At 50.0% G+C, this 21,580-nt stretch overlaps 10 protein-coding genes across 10 annotated transcripts; 5 read left to right on the top strand and 5 right to left on the bottom strand.

The window, feature by feature from the left end:
• Positions 1–380: 380 nt before the first annotated feature.
• Positions 381–2,004, top strand: BDP55DRAFT_614551 (uncharacterized protein; the record flags this gene model as incomplete). The annotated part of the gene is made up of 5 exons (XM_060571245.1): positions 381–641; positions 718–855; positions 931–1,037; positions 1,104–1,317; positions 1,378–2,004. 5 exons carry the CDS (start codon positions 381–383, stop codon positions 2,002–2,004), a joined length of 1,347 nt encoding a protein of 448 aa, XP_060427333.1.
• Positions 2,005–2,307: 303 nt separating this feature from the next.
• On the bottom strand, positions 2,308–3,349 carry BDP55DRAFT_586699 (xylanase; the record flags this gene model as incomplete). The annotated part of the gene is made up of 4 exons (XM_060570880.1): positions 2,308–2,641; positions 2,720–2,923; positions 2,989–3,031; positions 3,090–3,349. The coding sequence occupies 4 exons, from the start codon at positions 3,347–3,349 to the stop codon at positions 2,480–2,482; spliced, it is 669 nt and encodes a 222-aa protein (XP_060427332.1). The 3' UTR covers positions 2,308–2,479.
• Positions 3,350–4,687: 1,338 nt separating this feature from the next.
• On the top strand, positions 4,688–4,978 carry BDP55DRAFT_670852 (uncharacterized protein). Its single transcript, XM_060575417.1, has one exon. It carries the CDS (start codon positions 4,693–4,695, stop codon positions 4,936–4,938), a length of 246 nt encoding a protein of 81 aa, XP_060427331.1. The 5' UTR covers positions 4,688–4,692; the 3' UTR covers positions 4,939–4,978.
• A 1,243-nt stretch (positions 4,979–6,221) lies between these two features.
• BDP55DRAFT_695586 (uncharacterized protein) lies at positions 6,222–6,889 on the top strand (the record flags this gene model as incomplete). The annotated part of the gene is made up of 2 exons (XM_060577486.1): positions 6,222–6,282; positions 6,345–6,889. The coding sequence occupies 2 exons, from the start codon at positions 6,222–6,224 to the stop codon at positions 6,887–6,889; spliced, it is 606 nt and encodes a 201-aa protein (XP_060427330.1).
• A 535-nt stretch (positions 6,890–7,424) lies between these two features.
• On the bottom strand, positions 7,425–8,832 carry BDP55DRAFT_770356 (uncharacterized protein; the record flags this gene model as incomplete). The annotated part of the gene is made up of 1 exon (XM_060581084.1): positions 7,425–8,832. The coding sequence occupies exon 1, from the start codon at positions 8,637–8,639 to the stop codon at positions 7,425–7,427; it is 1,215 nt and encodes a 404-aa protein (XP_060427329.1). The 5' UTR covers positions 8,640–8,832.
• Positions 8,833–9,560: 728 nt separating this feature from the next.
• BDP55DRAFT_614544 (pyridoxal phosphate-dependent transferase) lies at positions 9,561–11,840 on the bottom strand. Its single transcript, XM_060571244.1, has 3 exons — positions 11,586–11,840; positions 10,336–11,501; positions 9,561–10,271 (listed from the first exon to the last, which is right to left on the bottom strand). The coding sequence occupies exons 1-3, from the start codon at positions 11,761–11,763 to the stop codon at positions 10,014–10,016; spliced, it is 1,602 nt and encodes a 533-aa protein (XP_060427328.1). The 5' UTR covers positions 11,764–11,840; the 3' UTR covers positions 9,561–10,013.
• Positions 11,841–12,268: 428 nt separating this feature from the next.
• BDP55DRAFT_670847 (uncharacterized protein) lies at positions 12,269–14,721 on the top strand. The gene is made up of 4 exons (XM_060575416.1): positions 12,269–12,544; positions 12,601–13,448; positions 13,513–13,903; positions 13,962–14,721. Exons 1-4 carry the CDS (start codon positions 12,363–12,365, stop codon positions 14,617–14,619), a joined length of 2,079 nt encoding a protein of 692 aa, XP_060427327.1. The 5' UTR covers positions 12,269–12,362; the 3' UTR covers positions 14,620–14,721.
• Positions 14,722–15,909: 1,188 nt separating this feature from the next.
• Positions 15,910–17,065, top strand: BDP55DRAFT_614538 (uncharacterized protein; the record flags this gene model as incomplete). The annotated part of the gene is made up of 3 exons (XM_060571243.1): positions 15,910–15,948; positions 16,018–16,156; positions 16,205–17,065. Exons 1-3 carry the CDS (start codon positions 15,932–15,934, stop codon positions 17,063–17,065), a joined length of 1,017 nt encoding a protein of 338 aa, XP_060427326.1. The 5' UTR covers positions 15,910–15,931.
• Positions 17,066–17,330: 265 nt separating this feature from the next.
• On the bottom strand, positions 17,331–19,374 carry BDP55DRAFT_770353 (major facilitator superfamily domain-containing protein; the record flags this gene model as incomplete). Its single annotated transcript, XM_060581083.1, has 6 exons — positions 18,977–19,374; positions 18,443–18,912; positions 18,126–18,382; positions 17,763–18,047; positions 17,581–17,699; positions 17,331–17,523 (listed from the first exon to the last, which is right to left on the bottom strand). Exons 1-6 carry the CDS (start codon positions 19,180–19,182, stop codon positions 17,331–17,333), a joined length of 1,530 nt encoding a protein of 509 aa, XP_060427325.1. The 5' UTR covers positions 19,183–19,374.
• A 476-nt stretch (positions 19,375–19,850) lies between these two features.
• BDP55DRAFT_670841 (CoA-transferase family III) lies at positions 19,851–21,469 on the bottom strand. The gene has a single exon (XM_060575415.1). It carries the CDS (start codon positions 21,245–21,247, stop codon positions 19,907–19,909), a length of 1,341 nt encoding a protein of 446 aa, XP_060427324.1. The 5' UTR covers positions 21,248–21,469; the 3' UTR covers positions 19,851–19,906.
• Between the last annotated feature and the right edge of the window lie 111 nt (positions 21,470–21,580).

Below are 21,580 nucleotides of genomic sequence, written 5' to 3'. Positions count from 1 at the left end.
CGCTGCAGCGTGTCATTCGCCGCCTATAGTTGTCGTGATGAGAAAACACTTGCATCTGCTAGAGGGCCAAGGCAGTCCATCGAAGGAGGCAATAGGAAGACGTGATGGCTCAATCTTGGCAATGGTCGTTGACGCGGGGATTGGGCCTGGGTCTACTACCTCACCCTCTCTCTTGACTGCAATCTACGACAGCTTCCTGTTAATGACGACGGATCAAGAAGGAGCACAGTGGAAATGAAGTGTTTTTCAAGACTGACGAAAAGCTGGGTGATTATACCTGTTGAGATTGGTGATAAAATGGCGACGATATCCGTATGACACTCTAGCAATCCCTCACCAGAGTCATCGTCTTTCTTTTTCATCAATCATATACGTACAAAATGCACCGTCTACGCGTTTTCATCACTATCTGGTCCCTATTGTTGGCTTCTGTGGCATGTCAAGAGGCCCCAATTTGGGTTCAGGGTGCCCTTGAAGATGCTACTGCGACTGATGACGCGTTCAACACAGGCGGGACAATAGTTGTCAATGGATTTACAGTCAATGTTCCAAAGAACCTACTAGTCCAATTTCCAGCTGCCTGGGTCCCGTGGAAGGAATTTGTGGCCAATAAGGCGGACTTCACCGGATATGAGACCTTGGTAGGTTCAAGTTGAACACCAATCCCGGATATGCACTCTAGAAAAGGCGCAGAGCATTGCTGATGTCCACCTATAGGTTATCGGAAACAGTATCAATGGAGAGCCCCGCGTTGCTCAAATCCAGATGTACGAGTTCTTTGAGGGATTGAGCAGTGGCTTTATTGAGTCTTTAGACTTTGCGGATGGAAGCCTCAAGATCCAGAACGGCCCCACTGTGAGGATTTCAGACCCGAACGCTGTTTTCTCAAAGGGCTATACCGGCGCTCCGTTGATGACTGCCGATGATCAGAGCCCTAGTATCACCTCTTTCTCAGGCTTTCCAATGTGCATTCCGCGCAATGAGTCTGATCCTTTTTGCCCTCTAAGCAACCGACCTTTTGTCGGGCCGGGCACCTTGTAAGCTCGGACTCCCAGTGTCTATTCAACATAGTCTTCAAGTTCCAAAGTGTTGACTCTTCAAAGTACTGCACCTGACCCAGTTGTCATGGCTCCGTTCCAGGCCGGCGATTTCATCACCTTTTCCGGATTCCGTCGAGGTGCTGAGGTTATTGCATTCAGTATCGTGGCGCAGAACGTACAGATCAACACGCTTGGCGACGTTGTCTACGTGAGAATGGAACTAGGTCTGCTGGGCATCGACAACCCCAATCCTAACGCTGAAATTGCAGAGTCTCGAGTAAGTGTTTTTAGCCTAACCTAAGGGCTTGAGTCAACGTGCTGATAAATGACTTCACAGTTCATCGGCTTCGTCTCCAATAACCGTGCCACAGTTTCTTTGTACGCGATGGACGTTGATCCCTGCACAGGCGCAACTACCAACCGCATCATTGCGTCCATGGGACTTCGCGGTGGCCGCAATGCCCAGAACAAATTCGAATATCGCAACAACATCCTATTCAGGTACACTCGAGAGTATCGTGTCACCGCAGAGATCGACGGGGTAGCCAAGACCCGCGTGACCAAGAACGGAATCACTGCCGGAACATACGTGCAGCCCGTTAACGTTTGGGTTCCCGGAGAACAGGATGTGCCTGGCGTTCCGCCAGTGTCGTATGACTTCTCTCAGATGGAGTTCCTGACGAAGGGAGTTGGCGCTGACGATGATGGCAACGTTTGGGGTCCCCTCGAGCCCTTTCCCCAAACCGGGGTGCTCATCGAGCCTCCCGTCTGCGCCGCAGCTCGGGGCTTGGAGTTGGAGAAGCGAGGTCAGATTAGCCGATGGTATGGCCGCGCTCGCGCAGATGCAATCTCTCAGGCTGAGAATGTTGATACTACTGAGGCCTTCGTCAACATCGCTCCTGAGGAGGCCGCAGCGATTGCGAAGAAGAAGGCCGAGGAGGAGGCTATCAACGGGTCACCTTGAATGCCAATTTCGGGATCTCTGAAGTTTGGTGTCCACGCAACCTCCGAGATTGGGCAACGGACCACTGTGACGTGTTCCAACTGTTCCTTCATCACATTCTACGGGTTCCTCTTGCTCAACAACATTCAACACACTTGTTTTCATTGTAGATAGTTCCCTCTGTCTTTGCAGCGTTTTGCTGCTGAATACACACACGAGTTTTCTCACAGTAATCAATGGACAACGCAAGACGACACTGTCGGCCTGAGGGACATAGTGGAGTAAAGCTACCATTGAATTTTTTCAAGACTACATGTATGTGCATAACTAAGTGTCGATTTTTTTTCAAAAGAATTGAGTGATATGTATAATAGAAAGAAACTGGCGACTGGCAGCTCCATCTTTGATCATTTATGAAAGATAGGTGTATTGCCCTACCTTGGTCCCACCGGGAATCGGGCGAGGTTCCTGCCTTTCAGATGACACTTCCCCACCATCAAGCAGGAGTGTTAACGGTAATGCTAGCGGATCCACTGCTGAAGTATCCTTCGGTGGCCACGATCATGTAGTTGTGGGTTCCGAGGTTGAGTCCGACCGACGCCCAAGCGGCAAAGTGGTTGCCAGTTGTAACAGTACCGCCAGTACGCTTGGAGGTTCGCTATGTTGGATATATCATTAGTCTGAGCCTTTTCACCACGATAAGTAGTGCAAGGGACTTTCAACGCATGCGACTTACGATGGACCAATACTGTTGGAATGTCTTAGTGCCCTCAATGCTGGGCTGGTTGACGCGGGTGCTGACATAGATGTCATAAGTACCGCCGTCACTAGTGACAGAGCCCTTCTTCGTAGCAGCGGAAGCTGGGTTGTAGGTGCCATAGTTCTCGACAATGTAGTACTCAATCAGAGGATTCTGAGTCCAGCCGTAGACAGCCAGGTACTGGAAAAGAGGTCAGCTATGAAATACACATTTCCAATTCTCCATCTTATGTGGTGTTCACTTACGCTGTTCCCGTTCGGACTGTATGTGCCAGAGTAGTTGATGGTTCTGAAAAGGTCAACTGATTAGAGATGTATGTTCGTTGTGCAAATGAACATGGACTCACTTGGAACCTCCCGGGTTCCAGCCCTTGCCTCCAACAAAATTCCCGCCGCCACCTCCCCAATTGACGCTGTAAGAGCCGCCAGCACCGTTGGTATAAGTGACTTGAGACCCTCCGTCAGTCCACCACGAGTAGTAGTATCCGTTGTGGTATCCAGTCGAGCTTGGAGTGGATTGGCGCTTCTCGATGAGTTCTCCAGTAGGACTGGCAATGACCCCAATAACAGTCGCCAAAGTGACGAGTGCTCTGGAAAAAGAAACCATTGTAGCAGCTGAGTAAGTCGTTGATTACTGTGGTCTGTTAAGTTCTGACTGTTCGTTTGAAGTCATGCTTCTATCGTTGGCTACCGGATCTATGCCGCTTTTATAGTGTGAACCCTGATGCCACAATCATCCTACTGGACGGGAAGACCTGAAAGAAATGAGGCTAAACGTGCCTGACAGCAACCACATCGATACTTCCTATACCCAATGACTACATCGCGGTTGTTGGAGAAGATGTCAACATTACTGGATGATTACAAGGCTGTCCGCGTGACAAGTTCGGCGTTACGCGGCAGTTGCCTTCCAAGTTTGGTACACTAAGCACTTAGGACCTTGGCACCGGGAGATAGAACTCAGGCTAAATCTAACTTTTTGGTGTGTCGGTCGATGAAATCTGGGGTACAGCGGCACTGCAATCTCTGTGAATACTATCGATAGTTAAGATCTGCAAGCCGTCCCGCTCTTGCAGCGGCAGACATTTTGCCTCGATATTTTACCCGTCGTCTAGGCCCAAAAGGTCAACCATCACACCGGAGAGCGAGCTTGGCCTCCGACTACCAAATCTGGCATCGGCTGAACGGAACAGAAGCTATCACCATTTAGCTAACACGGTTGGGAATTTTGTTCGAAAAAGTGACGCATTTTGCGGTTAATGGCGAAAATAGCCAGCTCAATTGTACGAAAGCAGGAAAGCCCGTTGCGACTAAAATTTACACGGAGTTGACTCAAGAACGTGCAAAGTAAGCGGCGGTGTAAAAATGTCTCCCGATAGGTTTAGATGACACAGCAAGGTCAGAAGAAGCGCGCTTGGATAACAAATGCTTGTATAAAAGGACGTATAGTGTCGGGATAGAGTCGATGCACATGCAAACAGGTAGACAAAATGCATCATTTCTCGCATAACCCACCGAGCATCTTGAAAGGCTTGTCAACGGTTGGATTAGGAAGGAAGCTACACGTATCTGGCGGCCATAAAATTCGATATCACTGCGAAATTCGGAAGGCCGTTGCTGCACGTGACTGAGTTGTCTGTGATTGATCTTCCTGCAACGCCAAGGTGAACGACACTGGGGTTGGCTGAGGCGAATTGCTTCTGCTTGTGCAAATCTAAGGTGCCAAGGTGCATCACCTGGGCCGCTTAGTCGAGTTGAGTTTGGCGGATAGTCAGTTTATTCCTGACGTCAAGAGAGCGAAGTCTAAAAACTCACCAGGCTAAAATTGCTAAAATTGCTTTGCCAAGAAAATTTACCTCATCTGAAATTGTGAATCAACTCGATGATTGGAGTATTGAGCATTTCTGTGGCCTAGAATAATTCTCCTGATCATGACTAGGATGTGGAAACATGGTCCTATCCACGGCAAAACTTGCCGCGGACCTGATACAGGCACAGGTTCAGGAGCTGGGGTCTAACAAGCATAGTCACATCCTCTACCGAGAGCGACGATCTCGCAGTCTGCACTCTGTAACAGCAATAGCGCGACAGAGTAAGATCAGGTGGTATTGGAGGGCTGTGGCTGTGCGGCCTCAGCTCCTGAATCTCAGCCATAATCATCCCACAGTCGGCGCAAGCCAACTTGAGCTGGAATGAAGGCGTTAATGACACGTCCTTAACACGGGGTTGGACGATCAACTTTGGGCGAGAGGACCATGTTTGGGGGAACAAGATACTTGAGGGGGAACGCGAGGACTACGCCGCGGAAATAAAATTCAGCGAGGCCAAAGATTCAACCATTGAGGTGGCCGTTTCTGATTATTTTTACTCACCCAAGAAATCCGAACGTGATTCGAGTCAGTCCGTGACAAATGGCTGAAGATCGCCACAAAGTCGGTGGCCGGCGGCCCCGATCCCTCTGAGCAAAGTGCGTGCTAGAGACAGCCCCAGGCCTGCCATCAACCGGAGAATAATGCACAATTCTGGGGGAGCCCATTTTTCTGTTCTGCTCTTGGCGAAAACAAGAGTCTACTCCTAGAACATCGCGCGTTTGAAGAAGACCTCGCTTCCGGAATCCCTGACCACCAAGAGGTCAGAGGTCACCCCAAAACAAGCGTCATTTCTAATACGGGAAGGCAGCAAGCTTAAAGTAGGGTTCCCACGTTATCCCAACAATTGGCTCTTGTCAAGAGAGACCGGGCCTCTCTCAAAATCATGCACGGCGAAACCCAGAAGTGCGGGGGTTCGCGTTTGGCAGAACAAGCTTGAATCTGGTCTCGAGGCCCTCCAGGGGCCCTGGGCAACGACTGTGGGAAAAATCTGGTTCCATCTGCGGTCCAATTGTAGGCCGAGTTGCATTAACTTTAAAGCTTGAAACGGCGATGCGGACGGTTTTTGCGACAGGATTGGTGAAGGGGAGCCCGACCTAACCGACTTCGATGTGTGCCGAAGAGCCGGGGCTACCCTTGTCTGCGGCAGAATAAGCCTCGTTTGAGCTGCTGATGTGACGGGATGATCAGGCATCTGAACAGGTCTTGTTGCAGGATGAGGCTCATGGCTGTCATCTCGAGTCAAAGAAACTCATCTGGAGTGTTGCTCAACGCAGTGGTGCACTGCTGCTCAGGTGACGCCGCCATCCGGAGTTTCAGGGTGTGACAGCAAAGTCTGTATGTAAGCATTGAGCATGTGGTGGTGGCATACCAGCGAGCGCTGCAGCTGGACGTACTTAAGAACATGAAGAGGATCTCTGTTCCCGCCAGGAATTCCCTCTTCTCACTCGAGCGTCTGTCTGGCTATCTCCGTTCTACTTCTTACTATTACGTTCATTCCGTGCTGTGCGCGGCTCTTTTTAATTGAGCTATCATTCATTAAGACCTGGTGTCACCTGCACGAATAATACCACTCACTCTCACGAAGTACCTCTATACACTTCAGTCAACATGAAGTTCTCAACTGCCGCTTTCTTCGCCATTGGCCTCTTGGCTGGCAACGTCATTTCTGGTAAGTGTTCCTTTTCCAATGTTCCACCTAAGTTAGTCTGGTGTACTAACCTGTGTCTCTAGCCCCCGCAGTCCAAGGAAACGATGTCGCTCTTCCTATTGAAGTCCGTGCAGAGGACTTTGTCGCAAACGACGCCGCCCACCTCGAGGCCCGAGCGAAGAAGAAGAGGGCGGCCGGAGCTGCTGCCAAGAAGAACAATGGCGCTGCCGCTGCCAAGGCGAACGCCGCCAACGCCGCAGCGGCAAAGAAGAATAACGGTGCTGCTGCTGCCGCGAAGAAGAACAACGGCGCCGCCGCTGCCGCCAAGAAGAAGAACGCCAATGCCGCGAAGAAGAACGCAAACGCAAAGAAGAATGCCAACGCAGGAAACAATGCCAATGCGGGCAACAACGCCAACGCCGGCAACGCCAATGCTGCCAAGGGCAAGGGCAAGTCCCAAGCTGAGTTTTCTGGCTTGGCTTGCACCGATGGAAAGGGAGCTGGTGCTTGCAACGCCAACGGCCAGTGTGCCGTCAACGGCAAGACAGCTGCCATCGCCGGACAGTGTGGTGTCGCAGCAAAGAAGGCCAACAAGCGCTACGTCTCGGATGTTGCCCATCTCATTTGAAGAAGTGGTTGTCGATGAGGTCTCAAATTGGCGTAGGGTTGGGCGGCGTGGACTTCGTGGATATGACGTTTATGAGAAAAGAAAAGGGTGTGGTGACTATTCTAGCTTCGCCGACTCCAAGTGTAATGAAAATCGATCAAGTCTCAAGCTCATAGCTTCCTCATTCAAGTATCAACTTCTGATCAAGTTAAATAGTCGTGACTGGACGAGTGAGGCAGTCCCAGCCATAATCATGGACACAGCTCATCTAGACTTTTTCACCTCAAGTAATCTAAGGCATAGAAGGTGCTAGGCACATGGCGACTGTGTTGCGCTGGATTAGGCTGTCCAGCAACTCGGCGATACTCTTAGGTGACACAACAGAACGAATTGACGTAATGATTTGGTCCCCTAATTATTTAGGTACATGATACTATCTTATGGAATAACAAGGAAGTAAAGGTTAAACAAAAAAAACTTAACAGTCTCCAGCTGGCTACACGTATATTATCATCATGGTATACATTTTCGAACTTTCTTCCTTGCTCTCTTCCTACTAATCTGCTGCTAGAGCGAAGAGAGTGCCTGTCTCCGGGCTTGATTTCGCAGTGACTTGCCGGGCATACCGCCCCATGTATGAATGGTCGCTGGGTCCGCGGTAATCGGCATCCAAAGGGATAACGAGTTCCTCGCAGACAAATTTTCTGGCAGCATCGATTGCGACGCGAGTGGGATGAGTTGCCGCCATTGCCATTGGTGTTTCGGAACATTGGCATCCATTGGCAAAATGTTGCAGATCCAGAACCCCTGCGTCGATCAACTCTTGCCAGAATTTGACATCTCTGTCACGCTGGACCCGCAGCTCCTCGTTGTCTGCATCAATCTTTGACGTAGCTGATAGTTTCGAGTTGATTCGTTGACTGTGGAGTAGCTGCTTGTCTCTGCTTTGTAGGACTGTTCCGATGATTAAGAGCCACCTGACATCGTTGCACTTGAAGTGTCCCCTGATTAGAGCAAGTACGGCGCCGACATGCCGGCCTTGAGCGGCTGCGATCATCGGCATCAGACCACGAAAGTGACTGAGACGGTGGTATGGGTTCAACCAGTGGTGAGTTTTTACGTCGTTCCTAAGGCCATAGGGGCCGACTCCTTTGGAAAGTAAGTTGCGGATACTTTCCTCATCTCCGCAACTAGCAGCGTGCTCAACGAGCGACCTGGCGGGACGACAGTCATCCGATGTCGACTGAACCGAAGGGTCGAACCCCCATTTCTTTTTCCAGCTATGACGGTAAAAGTCTCCTCTAATAGCGTGAGGCGTGCATGCGAGCACGTTGAACACCCCAGGATGGCCATGGTCGATAGCCTCCTCGAGGCACATATCTATGACCTGTTTCAACCTGTCATTCCTACTGTCAATCCTGCAGTAAGTGCTTCGGATCACCTTTTCCTGTCCCTGGGGCATTTGGTTATCCACAAGCAACTGAAGTAATTCTGGGCGTGGTACGCAGATAGCCTCTAGAAGAATTTTGCCCAGGGCCTTGGATGGTATTCTTCGGTCTGCGGCATCCAAAAGTGCGCTTAGGGTCTCCATGTCGTCAAAAGCCACGGCTAGCCTCCAGAAGTGAACATCGTAGAACCTGACGTCCTCCATCTTCTTTCCTTGGACCGTCTTCGTGATCTTTGCGCGCGAGGTGTTGATCTCATAATTAATCAGAAGCAAGGCAAGATTCGAACTGCGGCTTCTGATCGCAGCTTCCATGACTGATCCCATGAGTGAACAAACTCCGTGTTGCCCAGCCCGCGACGTGGTTGTTCCGATATATGACAGCGATTTGGGGCCTTTTTTCAGGATTTGTACTAGCACAATTCGTTCGGCTTCTTCTGATTGTAAATAGATTTTTGCCAGAAATACTAAATCTTCGAATGGCTCATCTGTGATGACGGAATCCAAAGGAAACAGCAGCCCCTGAAAATGGTTACCGAAGAGATGCCAAATTCCATAGCTTTCGACTGGATCTGGAAGGTGAATAGCGTTCTGGCAGAAATGGTGAACACGTCTGTATCGTTCTCCGTCGTCAAGATCCAAGCCATCATCCGACATTGTCCGATCTGTGATGGCGTTGATCACCGTGGCTAAGCTTGTGTTCCAGGGCAAGTGACGATATGACTGGACCATGAGGTACTTTGCCAAGAATGAACTTGCATTACTCTGATGCTGCGCACGACAACGGCGTGATATCATGTGCGAGTGGCCTCGCTGGGCGAGAATGCCGACTTCTGCATTGTGCTTCATCTTATGAAGAAGTCTGGTAGTGTGTATCGCTCTCATGACTTCGACCTCAAACAGCTCTGATGCTAAGTTAGCCCTACTGAGCAGACATTGAAGGCTTACAAGTCGTCAATTCGGTGTTTGAACTACGAGGGCACTCACTTGAGACAAATAAGAGACGGGCTGCATCCCTCAAATTAGAGTCGCTCTGCGCGTCGTACTCGACAATATATTCGAAAATAAGGTGAAGGCATTCCAAGGGCAAACCTGAGAGGCAAACTAAGTTCGTGGCATGGTCCAGACGGACTTGTTCTTCCTCTGTCTGAGCCATGAGGGAGGCCGCGACTGTCAAACAATCTGGTAACTCCGGTGTTTTGACGCGTGTAGTGGAAGAGAGTTCGAGTTTGCCTCGATAATATAAGACAGGAAAGTGATTATTTGAATGTGGCGCATGAAGAGAATACTTCCGAGAGACCGCGAGTGCAGATATCAAGCAAATCCAGTTTCGCATCCAGTTGGGAGGCTTATCAAGTATCGCATGAGTGGTAAAGCAGTTGCAAGCCGCAACCCCCTGTCAATCTAATACCAGACATGATTGGCTCAATCCAATCTCCAATAGGGTCTCCACTGAGGCCAATTTACTTTTGAGGCCATTCCCACCGGACACACTGCGCCGCAATCATTCTCATCGGTCAATCTTACCTGACAGTCCCGAATTCAAAATTGTAAAGGAATTCCAAGGAGACTGGATCGAACTTTGATGCACACTTCCAAATGCAATTTACCAAGTGACCTTCTCTATGTTGAGTTTGATGTTTCCCTAGTTCTTGTAACCTTTCCAACCATGCTTGAGCGTAACCCTAGAAACAAACCGTCTCACTGCAGCTGGAAACTTTTCTTGAGTGCCATACCCAATCGCTTCACCGCCTCCTCAATTTGATCCAGAGGTGCGGCAGCGAACGTGGTCCTGTAGAAAACTTCGTTCAATGGGATGTGCTTATTAGCGTTGAACCAACTGCCCCTAGCAATGAGCGCGCCTTGAGCCAGTGCTTCTTGCCATATCTCCTCTTCGATTTCACTCGGAGACTTCTTCGAGGCACCGGGGTGTTTTTGCCAGTCCACGCCGAGCCATTGCTAAAATTGTTAGTAAATGAACGTTCCAGCAGCCCACTATGTAGACAAAGAAAGAGTTACTCACAAACATGCCCGCTCGTGTAGGTTCCCATGTGACGATTTCTCGGGGTAAGTGCCGTTCGCAAGCTCGCACCATGAAGTCCCGACGCTCAGTATACTCTCTGCGAATGTGCAGCAACCACTCAAGGAATCCGGCGTGCCCCCAGAACTCATCCAAGAGCTTGAAGAATGCGAGTTGGCTGAATCCGCTGGGTCCCTGTGTCGATACATCTGCATGAGTTTTGTATCGCTCAACGACTGCCTGTGGAGCGGTGATCCAGCCAATTCGGGATCCAGGGCTGACGACCTTGCTGAAGGAATCCATGCGCATGACACGCCCGTCTATATCGAGTCCGAGGTATGTTGGAACGATTGTCTTGAGCAATTCTGCTGGCGATTGGGGGATCATAGAGGATCCTCCTAGATCTATGGATGGGCTGTAGGGGTCCATCTGAAGCCAGTAGTAGGGATCGTCTTCCAAGATAATCAAATCGTGCTTCTGTGCTACGCGGTAGATGTCCCTACGACGCTGGAGACTTTGGGTCGCGCCGGTAGGGTTGTGACCTGTTGGAACGAGATACAATAGGAATGGCTTCGTTGCGTTGTCGTGTTCCGCTGGGTTCCATGTATCCAAGACTTGGAGTAGGCTCTCTGGCAACAAGCCTTCTTCGTCCATGTCAACACCAAGGAACTTCACACCCATCGGTTTCGCAGTTTCGACTGCCGTCGAGTATGTGAACTTCTCTGACAGCACATAGTCTCCGGATTTTGCGAGCATGCGGAGAGCCATATCTAACGCTGAGGTATTGCCAATCGTCATGGTGCATCCCCAATCCGCATAAGGGGGGTTGTGAACCATCTCGGTGTGTTCAATGATCCATCGCAGGAGCTGCGGAGACCCACTACCTTGACCATAGTTCAGCGCTACAGAGATGTCGAACACGCTTCGACCTTCCGCAAGATCTGTTTTGCTTGATCGAAAGCGTGCATCGTCAACAGACGCGTTTGTCGTAGACTTAGACTTTGAGCTGCTCGGCACGAATGACGGCGTAAATGAGAGGGTCTCGAAGGGGAGGAACTCGCTGAGGGGAATGCCGCCGCCGAGAGAGATGACATCCGGGTTCTGTAAGTGCTTGAAAGCTGCCTTCAGCGAGGATCCTGTTCTCGTTGTCGATTCGCTGGTCAAATGGTCTGGTAAGTATGGCGAGGTTAGTTCTACCGTAAAAACACCTCGAAGGTACTATCCAAGATGTCGGACTAGGTGGGAATACTCACGACTCCAATCCTTTGCTAGTGGCTTATGCTTGTCTGTTTTGGTCTTGAAGTCTTCGGTGGTACATTGAGCTGCGACGCCCCATTTGCTGGCCGGGACCGTGCGCCGAGTCGGCTTCAACACGGAATCGGTGATAGCGTCTGGGATGGAGGCATTGTTGGAGCTGGTGTATTCACCCATGTTTGCATGTATTATATAAGGAAACTGAATCCGGGTAACGGTGATGTTCGATGCTGTGAGCTAGATTCTGTATACATCAAGACGGCTAAAGCAATTACTTATATAACGGCCTTCCGTACATTGGCTTTGTCAATCTGCATGGAAACCATTCCGATGGCGTTTGACTCATGTCATCGGAGAGAGGGGCAGATAGAGGTAGGAGTAAACCTAACTTCAATGGATTCACAGCCCAATTCTCAGCCAGGATTAGCATCAGTTGATGTCTCACTTGTGGATAGCTATAATGACATTTGCGCCTTTCCTCGCCGTCTATGAACTAATCCGCGCACTCCACTGCTCCTTATCGAAAATGTTCCTGTCAAGGGCGCCCTAGGAGTCCAATACGGTGGGGGGAACGAGACAGGAATGGGACTACGGCGTGATGTCGGAGTGATGTGGGGCTCGGAGTTCCCAACTCAAATGCCAACACGAGTGTTGTCGGAATCAAAAAGAGACCAGGTTCGCCGACAGACTTCACTCCGAGTATCGCACGCCAGAACCATTACACACTCAGCAACAAGCAACTTCTGTATGTCTGTTGATGCTCCGCACATGTCGGAATGAAAAGCGCGATGAACGTAAGACTTGCCGCCTGTGAGCCCTGTCGGCGTTCGAAGTTGGCATGTGGCCACGAAAGACCTGCCTGCACACGGTGCACTGGCCGTGGGCAGCGGAGCCACTGCGTTTACAGATCTCGGCCCTTTCGGAGAAGAGCAACAAAAGCGCAAGTCGGTGAATCTGAGTAAGGCTTCAGTGACCAATACAGTGTCCTGATAGCCGTGGCTGACCCGCACTTAGTCTATCCCTCAGAAGTCCCATATCAGTTGGGCCGACGGAGACTATCGCTACGATGGCCTCATCGGCACCTCAGTCTCCAGCTGATACCCTGACACTGATCGCCGGGACACCAATCTCCTCGACACAACCATATCGATATCCTAATCCCGGATTCCTCGGAGTCTCGAGCCACTCTACGATATTTAGCCATGTCTTCTCCGGTGACGGGTTTGGCGCTGCCTCCGATGTAGACTTGACTCAGCAGTCTAGCTTGGCGTCGCCAATTGATCTAGTTGGCAACCAGGTTGTCATGGACAAGGCGATGCATGCACTTTCGCATCTAGAGAAGATGGACATCTCCAAAGTCACGCCTCTTGTGCGTTCTTGGCTCGGAAGAGGTGTGAACTTGCCTTTGGCTGGCCCTGTTGTCATTGAGTGCTTATACTCTATGGACAATTGGAGGGAGGTGCTTACTCCGACGGGCAATCATTCTAGGGAGGACGATGGCTGCGGCTCCAGGATCACAAGTGCTGGCTATGTGGCAACTCTATTGACCAACACACTACGACCTATTGCCTTGAGTTCTAAACTAACCAAGCAGGAGTTCCTAGCTCAGATGGTTGGGTCAAACTTGAGGTGGGAGACCTTGGGTATCTTCTTCGTTGCTGCAGCCAGGGCAGCTTACGACACTGCCTACTTCCCGCCACTGTATACAACAAATGAACAACGGCGAAGACTTATGCAGGCACTGACTTACATCGGCGACTATTGCTTGGAAACAAGTCTATCCCTCGATTGTTTAAATGATCTGCAGTTGATCCTCCAGTATGAAAACTTCATTGTGCATTCTCATCTAGATGGAGATCAGAGTAAGTGGCTTACAGCCCCTCAATTATACTCTCGTAGAATGCTGCTAATATTGCCTGCAATAAGGTTACCATTCATGGAGACGTATTGGGGATCTTGCAAGTTCTCTCTTCGCGTTGGGTTACCATGAGAAGATCGAGAGGTGCAATCCCGATGTCCCACCTTTCGTCATCGAGCTGCGAAAGGCTTGCTTTTCTCGGATCTACACTGCCGATAAGGGATTAGCTGTATTTCTTGGACGACCTCCACGAATAGTGAAGGACTACTGTCATTTCCAAATACCAAAGGTACACGATGGATGGATTGAAGACGAGGCCGGCGACGTACAGATTACACAGTCAGAGCCCATCAACTACAACACCGATACGCGTTGCGTAGCCCGCTTCGCATTTCTCAAGGAAGAGGTGCTTCAACTTCTAAGGAGAAAGAATATGACAAATGTCACAAGAAACATCAGGTTTGCATTCTACCCTAGAGTCAGGTTATAGTTGAACAGGTGATACTGATCGTACTAGTGACTTTCGTCACAAGGTTGAAGCGCTATGGCAAGATTTGCCGGTCCATTTCAGGCTCAATTCGAGTCTGCGAGATTGTCAACAAAGCCCCTTCGAACGAGACTTCTTGGCCCATATCAGGCTAGATTATCTGCATAACTTGTTCCTTTTGGGACTCGTTTCACAGCAACCTATCTCCGAGCCAAACGACAAACTTCTGAAGGTTGCGATAGAAATGCTTTCGATCGTGGTTGAGGTCATTCTACTGCGCGACCAGCTGGTCAACTCTGGAACGTGTTTGATTTGGAAAGTTGCGCAATACGGACTCCCTGCTGCCGGGGTCATCTCGCTGGCGTTGTTGAAGGCTAATGCGGAGTCGGACGTATTTCTCCACTCAAGATCCAAGATGATACAAGACCTCAGTGTTTTGGTCGCCGAGACTAGAACCGGAGCTTGGATCCAGGCCGGCGAACCGAATTTTGCGTTATTTACCCAAGCAACTGGGACAATACAGACAATGCTTGACTCTTTGCTCGCTGCGAGGTCATCTGCGGAAGAAGCTCAGACAACACATGATGCTCCTCTTGAAGTGTGGGAACCTTATACCAATCACCAGCTTTGGGACTTTGAAATGGAGTTCTGGTCTAATCTCGCAGAGCACCCTACTCTGCTTGCTTGATGTCCCCAGTTAGGTTGGGAGATCAAGCCAAAGTTCTTACTTGACGTGGATAGATTGTACTACAAGATTCGATACGGTAATACAAATGTGATCAAATAGGAGCACATTTGAAGTTGAAACTTTGCCTATCAGTAGGTGTGCCTGCCTTCATGGCTTGATGCGCTCTCCAATTTCCTTGAGTATCTTCGCTCCTAAGGTACTCTGTACAGATACTAAAATACTTGTAATGAGTATCTCAATCCGCCCAAATTAGTTCATTGAGGGAGGGGTGTCAGCCCTACATAGTACTCATAACTATTTTGAGAATGCGAAGTCCTGCGATGCGCTATGTGTATGGGCAACCTCCCAGCATATGGATGCAGCGGGCGCGAATAGCGATTTCAGCCCTTGCTAATTAATTGATCGAATCATCCGAGTCATCCGTGAGCTTGAACAGCCCGGAACGATGGTCGGTCCCGACTTTTTAGACACGGAACTTGATGTCATAGGCGAGCTGCGTCAATGGGCTACTTTCTGTGAAGACAGGCTCTGAATGGATACAACCCATGTTCTTCAACATGGCTGCACGGGTTGAATCCACCTTTTCCCCCTCTTCCTACTAGTGTTTGAACGGCCTGTATCAAATGAGACCCATGTCGACCTTAATCTAGAGATGATTGGTGTTTAGGTGGAGAAAGATGGATGCATATGACCCTCGACAATCATTTGGGGGCCAGGCTGTCCATATTCCCGGATCCTTCATCAAGCCTTCAAGTGAAAGACTGTCCAGTCATCAATGTCGAGTGAAGGCAATGATCTCTAGAACCCAGAGGAACAGCACGATTTGGCCGGAGACTCTTAAGGGCAATGACGTCGTACGCTATCACTGCTTCTTGTCAGGATTCGGCGATTGCAACGTAGCATCTGTAGTAGTTGACATGGACCTTACAGGACCTGGTCAGAGTCGAAGGTTGAAAGAAATACCATGACCATCCAACGTCAAAAGAGCCGAAGATCGACAAGAAAAGTAATCAATGCAGATTCTTTAAGTTACCAGCCAAGACAGGAGCATTCCATTTTCGGTACTCTTCACGTCAACGTGGCAGAGACAACCGAATGTGACCACCAGTTCAATATTTTGTGACCTGTCGATGCATGTCGCTCCACACCATGTCCACTAGTGGAGTCTCATGATACGCAATAGTAGAAAGATTATCATTATCAATGAGGGGCTACCTGTTGCTCCGTGGGAATAAAATCTCGTGGTGTTTTGACATGAACCTCAACACTGTTTCCAACTCCATAGGTCAAGACGTTGTTAGTAACTACCAACATGGCCAATATCTTTTTGTGAGTGACCCCCATCCTAACTACAGGTAGTTTTCATAGTGATCAGTGTGGCTCAATTGGTATCTGCAGTGTCGGTAGTACTGGCCATATTGGCGGTGCTGTGTTGGACCAGCTTGTCCACAAGCATACGAACGCAAGAGTGAAAGTCTTGGTCCGAGACGAGGCCAAGGCCGCACGTCTAACCAAGGTCTACCCACAGATTGAGACTGTCATTGGTGGCGCTGGTGACTTTGAGATTCTGGAAAAGTGCAGTCAGGTAGCCGACATCGTCATCAACACGGCACCGGATATCACCCACGACGAGGGAATCAATGCAATTCTCACCGGCCTGAAAGCGCGTGGGGCATTCAGTGGCACCAAGCCTTACTACATTCACACTTCCGGAGCTTCTCTCATCTGGGACGAGCCCGCTGGCTCCAAGGACGCTCGACGATGGGACGATATCGCCGACATTGGGGACATTTGCGCTTTCAAGGGCGAAGCTCACACGCATGCGGTCACCGATCAGATCGTGCGTGATGCAGCTACACAAGTTAATGTGGCCATCGTATCGCCTGGGTTCGTTGGTGGCTTGAGTCCCTCCATTGAGCACCCGACCCCGATCACGACGCCCGCCCTCCTGCTTACTGCCCGTGCTTTCAAGTCGGGCTGGCAGATCGCCGAGGGAGAAAATTCCCACGCCTGGATTCACGTCTCGGATCTCGCAAAAATGTATTTGATACTCGTCGGAAAGGCTCTTGACGGCGCCTCTGAGTCTGAACCCTTCCCTATCTGGGGACCAGAGGCTTACTACTTTGGCACGGGCGAGGATATCTCGTTCGGAGAGTTCATGAAGAGTCTTTCCCCTGTTCTTAAGGATCAGGAGATCATTGAGAGCACTGAGATCAAGTCAGTCAGCGTGGCTGAGGCAGCGAGGGCCAGCATTGCCGGCAGCGACTACGACCCTGATGCTCCGCCGCCGCCGCCCGACACTTGGGCTATGCATATTGCCATCATGTACGGCATCAACATGCGTATTGAGGCGTCTAGAATGGCGAAGCTTGGGTGGAAAGCAGAGAAGGGATCTATCATGGAAAGCTTCCCGCAAATAGTGGCTGGGTTGCTTGCGCGGGAGTAGTCGATTAGAAGGAAACAATTCATGTCTTTACCGACAGTCACTTGTTAAACGCTGATGTTATTTTTATAACCGACCTAATTGAATTTGCACGGAGACGCGCGAAAATCTGCAATCAACACAAGCGAGTAAGACGAAAGTCCGTGTCTATGGAGTGACCTGGAGTTTGGGTCTCGAATATTCCCGGTCCTTCCATACGATGGCAGTAAACAGTTGTACGATACTTCGGACACCCATCGTGACCGAGATCTACACTAGCAATTTCTTCTCACAGGGTATACCGATAAGCAGGGTGTCGATGTCCAAGCAGGTGAACCTTGTTCCCTCGCAGTCGTTCGTCTCGATCTCCTCGCTCGCGCTTCGAATTTTCCCATCGACAATAGAGCATCTGTAGAGAGACCGTAACGCAGCAGAGGACTAAGGAACCTATGCAGACTGAGTGACCCAGAACATAATCCGGACTATGACATACGTCAGTTCGTTTTCATGCGGTGACGTCTCCGTTGCTAATGACTTACGCATCCTTCTGCAAATAGATGAATGTAGCTGGAAAAGCAGACGTATTTGCCAAGCCTATCAATAATCCAACCCCAGTGGCGCGGACGTAGTGAGGTGCCAAATTGTTGGATAGCCATCCCTGGTCTGGTCAGCAGTCTTCCCGGCTGTGTTAACTGAAGCTTGAAGCTTCTTGGTAACTTACCATGATCATCGCACTTCCAGGGAAAACTCCTGTCGCAATGAGGAACGTACCCCCATAGCGAACATTGCTTGATTTCGAGGCAAGAATCATAGTATATCCGCACAGAGCTACCATACTCCCAATAGCCATAATCGGACCTCGTGCCTTGATCTTGTCAGAAAGCGCAGACGTGGCGAGGACGACAAGAAAAGCGGCGATGTTGGGTGGGACGGTGAGAAGCTGGATCTGAGTGGTGTCGCGATATCCGAGGCCCTGGATGATCGACGGCAGAAATAGTGAGAAGCTCTGTTCTTTGGATAAGAGGAGTCAGTCAGTGCAATACGTCTGAAGACACAATAACTTTAGGGCAACACTCAAACGTACGTAAAGTGGGATGAGAAGAAATATCCATGCTAAAGTGCAGAAATATGTCTGCGGCGCGAGCACCGCCATCTTCACCCAGTGCCAGCTAAAGTGCTCATCGTTGACATCTTCGACATTCGTAGCCCCATGTGAGTCTTCTCTCAATCTCCTCATTGCCTGTGTACGTTCATCCGTTGTGAGGAAGTTCGCATCAGCTGGAGTGCTTGGCATGAAGAAGAAGCAGATCATGCCGAAGACTGTTGTAATTGCACCCTCAACTATCGAAAGTTAGACATCTGCTGATCCGTATGTAAGTGATGTTTCTGAACTACACGTACCAAAGAAAATCCAAGGCCACCTGTTGTAGCCGCCGCGCCGTATCGTTGCCAATCCCGTGGCTAGCAAACCTCCAAAAGCGCCGGATAAGGGGGCTGCACAATAGAACAAGCCGATGCGATACAGCATTTGATGTCGACGGTAGAACATGGCCAGATACACAACGATACCTCCAAGTAGACCGCCCTCAAAGAGTCCAAGAAGCAGTCGACAGACCACAAGGCCGGCGAAGGATTTCGTGAAACCCAGAAACGTGCTTACGATGCCCCAGCAGGTGATGAGAGTTGGTAGATAGACGCCGGCTCGGATCGTTTTCACGATCCAATTACTTGGAACATCAACTAGAATGTAAGGGATATAGAAAACCAACAGTGCAACGTTGAACTTCGTGCCGGTAACCATTTCGAGGTCTTCCAAGAGGCCGTCAATCTTGGCGTTCCCAATATTGCTCCTGTCGATGAATGCGAAAAGCCTAGATGGAACCAATTAGTTTCTTACACCAGCACATTGAGATCAAGTCCAATACGGTATCATACCAAATTCCGAAAAGCCAAGGGATAATGTGGAAATCGAACTTGCGGTCTAGGCGTTTACTCAAGGCAGGATCTAGATCATAGTGGATTTGGGATTGACGAATGTTCTCCACGTGGCTATCTTCGGGCTTGCCATCCTCGAATGCAACATGCTTCTCCGGGTCATGGACACCTGGCCCCTCGCCTTCTTTAGACTTCGAAAACATCATGCGCTTTCAGTGCAAAATTGAGATAAAGGTGAGGCTGCTAAGTATTGTCAGGTCAAAGACGGTGTTCAAGGTGCTGACAGGAGAGTTGATTTAGCTACTCAGACGAAGTTGATTAACGGATGACCCGATCGCAGAAGCAACGTTTCCAAAGTTCACTGGGATTTTTATGTCTCTAAAGACCGCAAGTTGTTTCTCATTCACACATTCGATGGCGACCAGAGACGCTAGATCACCCCCACAAAGCTCATCCGATGGACGGATACTTCGTCTCGTCATCACCCAATGGGGTTGATGTGCGGGGAAGACCAGGGCAAACATTCAAGTAGCCATCTCGAAAGGGTGAGAGACCGATGTGACTTCTGCGCGATGGAATTAAGAGGAACGCTATAGGTCCTGTAGCGTGCTCATCGGGTCGGGAAGCCTTGCCCGGCATTTCGCAGTGTTCTAGACGGCAATTCATCATCCGAGTCGGATGTCCGCAATGGGAAACCCGTCAAGATGGCACCGGAAGTAGGTATCAGATAGGCAAATTAAAGGGTCTCGGTATTCCAATGTGCCAAGAAATGGTTTTGGAGCTCAAGCTATGATGTTTGCAAGAAATGATAATCAGTAATACTTAGTAATAGTGTTTGGTCAAATTAAACATTGAGATATTATTACGTGCCCGTGTAGGTATGAAGGTAAAGTTAATGATACATGTATTTGGAGCAATTCTTCAGGCCAATCAGGACTTAACTCCGAGCTCTTTAAAAATGGCGTTGTTATGCTCGCCCAGCTCAGGCACTCTATCCATTCTTGACGCTGCCACCGAAGCAAAGCCAGGTGGGATGAGAGCAGGAATTCTGCCGCTTGGTGTCTCAACATCAGTCCACCTACCTCTAGCTCGCAGCTGTGGGTGTTCCCATACACCCTGCATGTCATTGACATTCGCGTTAGCAATAGATGCGGAATCCAGCTTTTGGAGGACCTCTTCAGCCGAGAGCTTTGCAAACTGTTTGGAGATGATTTCCTTCAATTCATCTCGGTTTTTTACGCGAAGCGTGTTGCTCACGAATCGCGGGTCTTTGGTCAACGTTTCATCGCCCAGAGCGATTTTGCAAAGGTTTGCCCATTCTCTCTCATTCTGCACACCGAGCATGACAGAGCCGCCGCCTCCTGTCTCGAAGGGCCCGTAGGGGTATATGGAAGCATGAGCCGCTCCAGACCGAGCGAGACTGGGAGCTCCATTGTAAGTATAGTAGAGCGGGAAGTTCATCCACTCGACCATGCTTTCGAGCATTGAGATATCTATCCGGGAGCCTTTGCCCGTTTTGCCGCGCTTGATTACTGCGGCGAGGATGTTGGAATAGGCATACATGCCGGCAGAGATGTCAGCAATCGAGATTCCTGCTTTCGCTGGGTCCGGACCGTTCCCCGTGACGGAGAGAAAGCCTGCTTCGCTTTGCACGAGGAGGTCGTACGCTTTCTTGTCTCTATAGGGCCCATCTGATCCGTATCCTGAGATATCACAGACGATCAGAGATGGATGGGTATCTTTCAGGGTGTGGTATCCGAGGCCTAGCCTTTCTGTGGCGCCAGGTGCCAAGTTCTGGACCAAGACGTCTGACTTGGCAAGAAGTCTCTTCAGTACCTCAAAGTCTTTGGGTTTCTTGAGGTCTAAGGCTAGACTCTCTTTTGAGCGATTTGCCCAGACAAAGTGCGAGGCCATTCCATTGACGCGAGTGTCGTAGGCCCTGGCGAAATCGCCAACTCCAGGCCGCTCGATTTTGATGACTCGAGCACCCATGTCCGCCAGCTGACGGGTGCAGAATGGCGCGGCGATAGCATGTTCAAGGCTGACGACGGTAATCCCCCCCAATGGCAGTGGGTCTCTCTTCGGTTTAGAAGTTGAGGAAGTTGCTATAGTACGATGCTGTAGTCTAATGCGTGGGAAGGACGTCGATGAAGCGACGTTATTGATATATCTTGAGCTAGTATGCCTTGGTGTTGTGAATATTGTAGATGAGGCAGTGCTGTTCGCGAATCTGGAGGCTACTACCGAGAAAGTAGCCCGGGTTGTCGACATGGTGGACGAGGGAGCACGGGAGGAATTTGAGATTCGGCGAGTAGAGGTTCTGATAGACTAGCGAGATTGCTGGTAATAGGATCTTGGCTTCAATCTCGAAGATTGAATCGTAATGTGTTATGCAGCTCAACGGCTTTTAGCACTTCCATACGTCGGCACAGGCACGTTCATCACTCACTTCATCCTGGCCTCGGCTTCAGATCTGAAGGACGTGCGAGTACGTGGTGGGGTAGTGTAAGCATAGCGCTTGTAAATGCAGCATCGGCTTCTCCGATTCAAGTCGGCTTTATGCATCCCCCAGCCCAAGCGCCGATCGCTCCCCTTAGTGTCGTC

The sequence above is a fragment of the Colletotrichum godetiae genome (assembly GCF_030913485.1).
Source record: "Colletotrichum godetiae strain CBS 193.32 chromosome Unknown BDP55scaffold_32, whole genome shotgun sequence".
Taxonomy (NCBI): domain Eukaryota; kingdom Fungi; phylum Ascomycota; class Sordariomycetes; order Glomerellales; family Glomerellaceae; genus Colletotrichum; species Colletotrichum godetiae.
The sequence above is the reverse complement of the archived record's forward strand: the minus strand, read 5'-3'. Positions and strand labels throughout refer to the sequence as shown.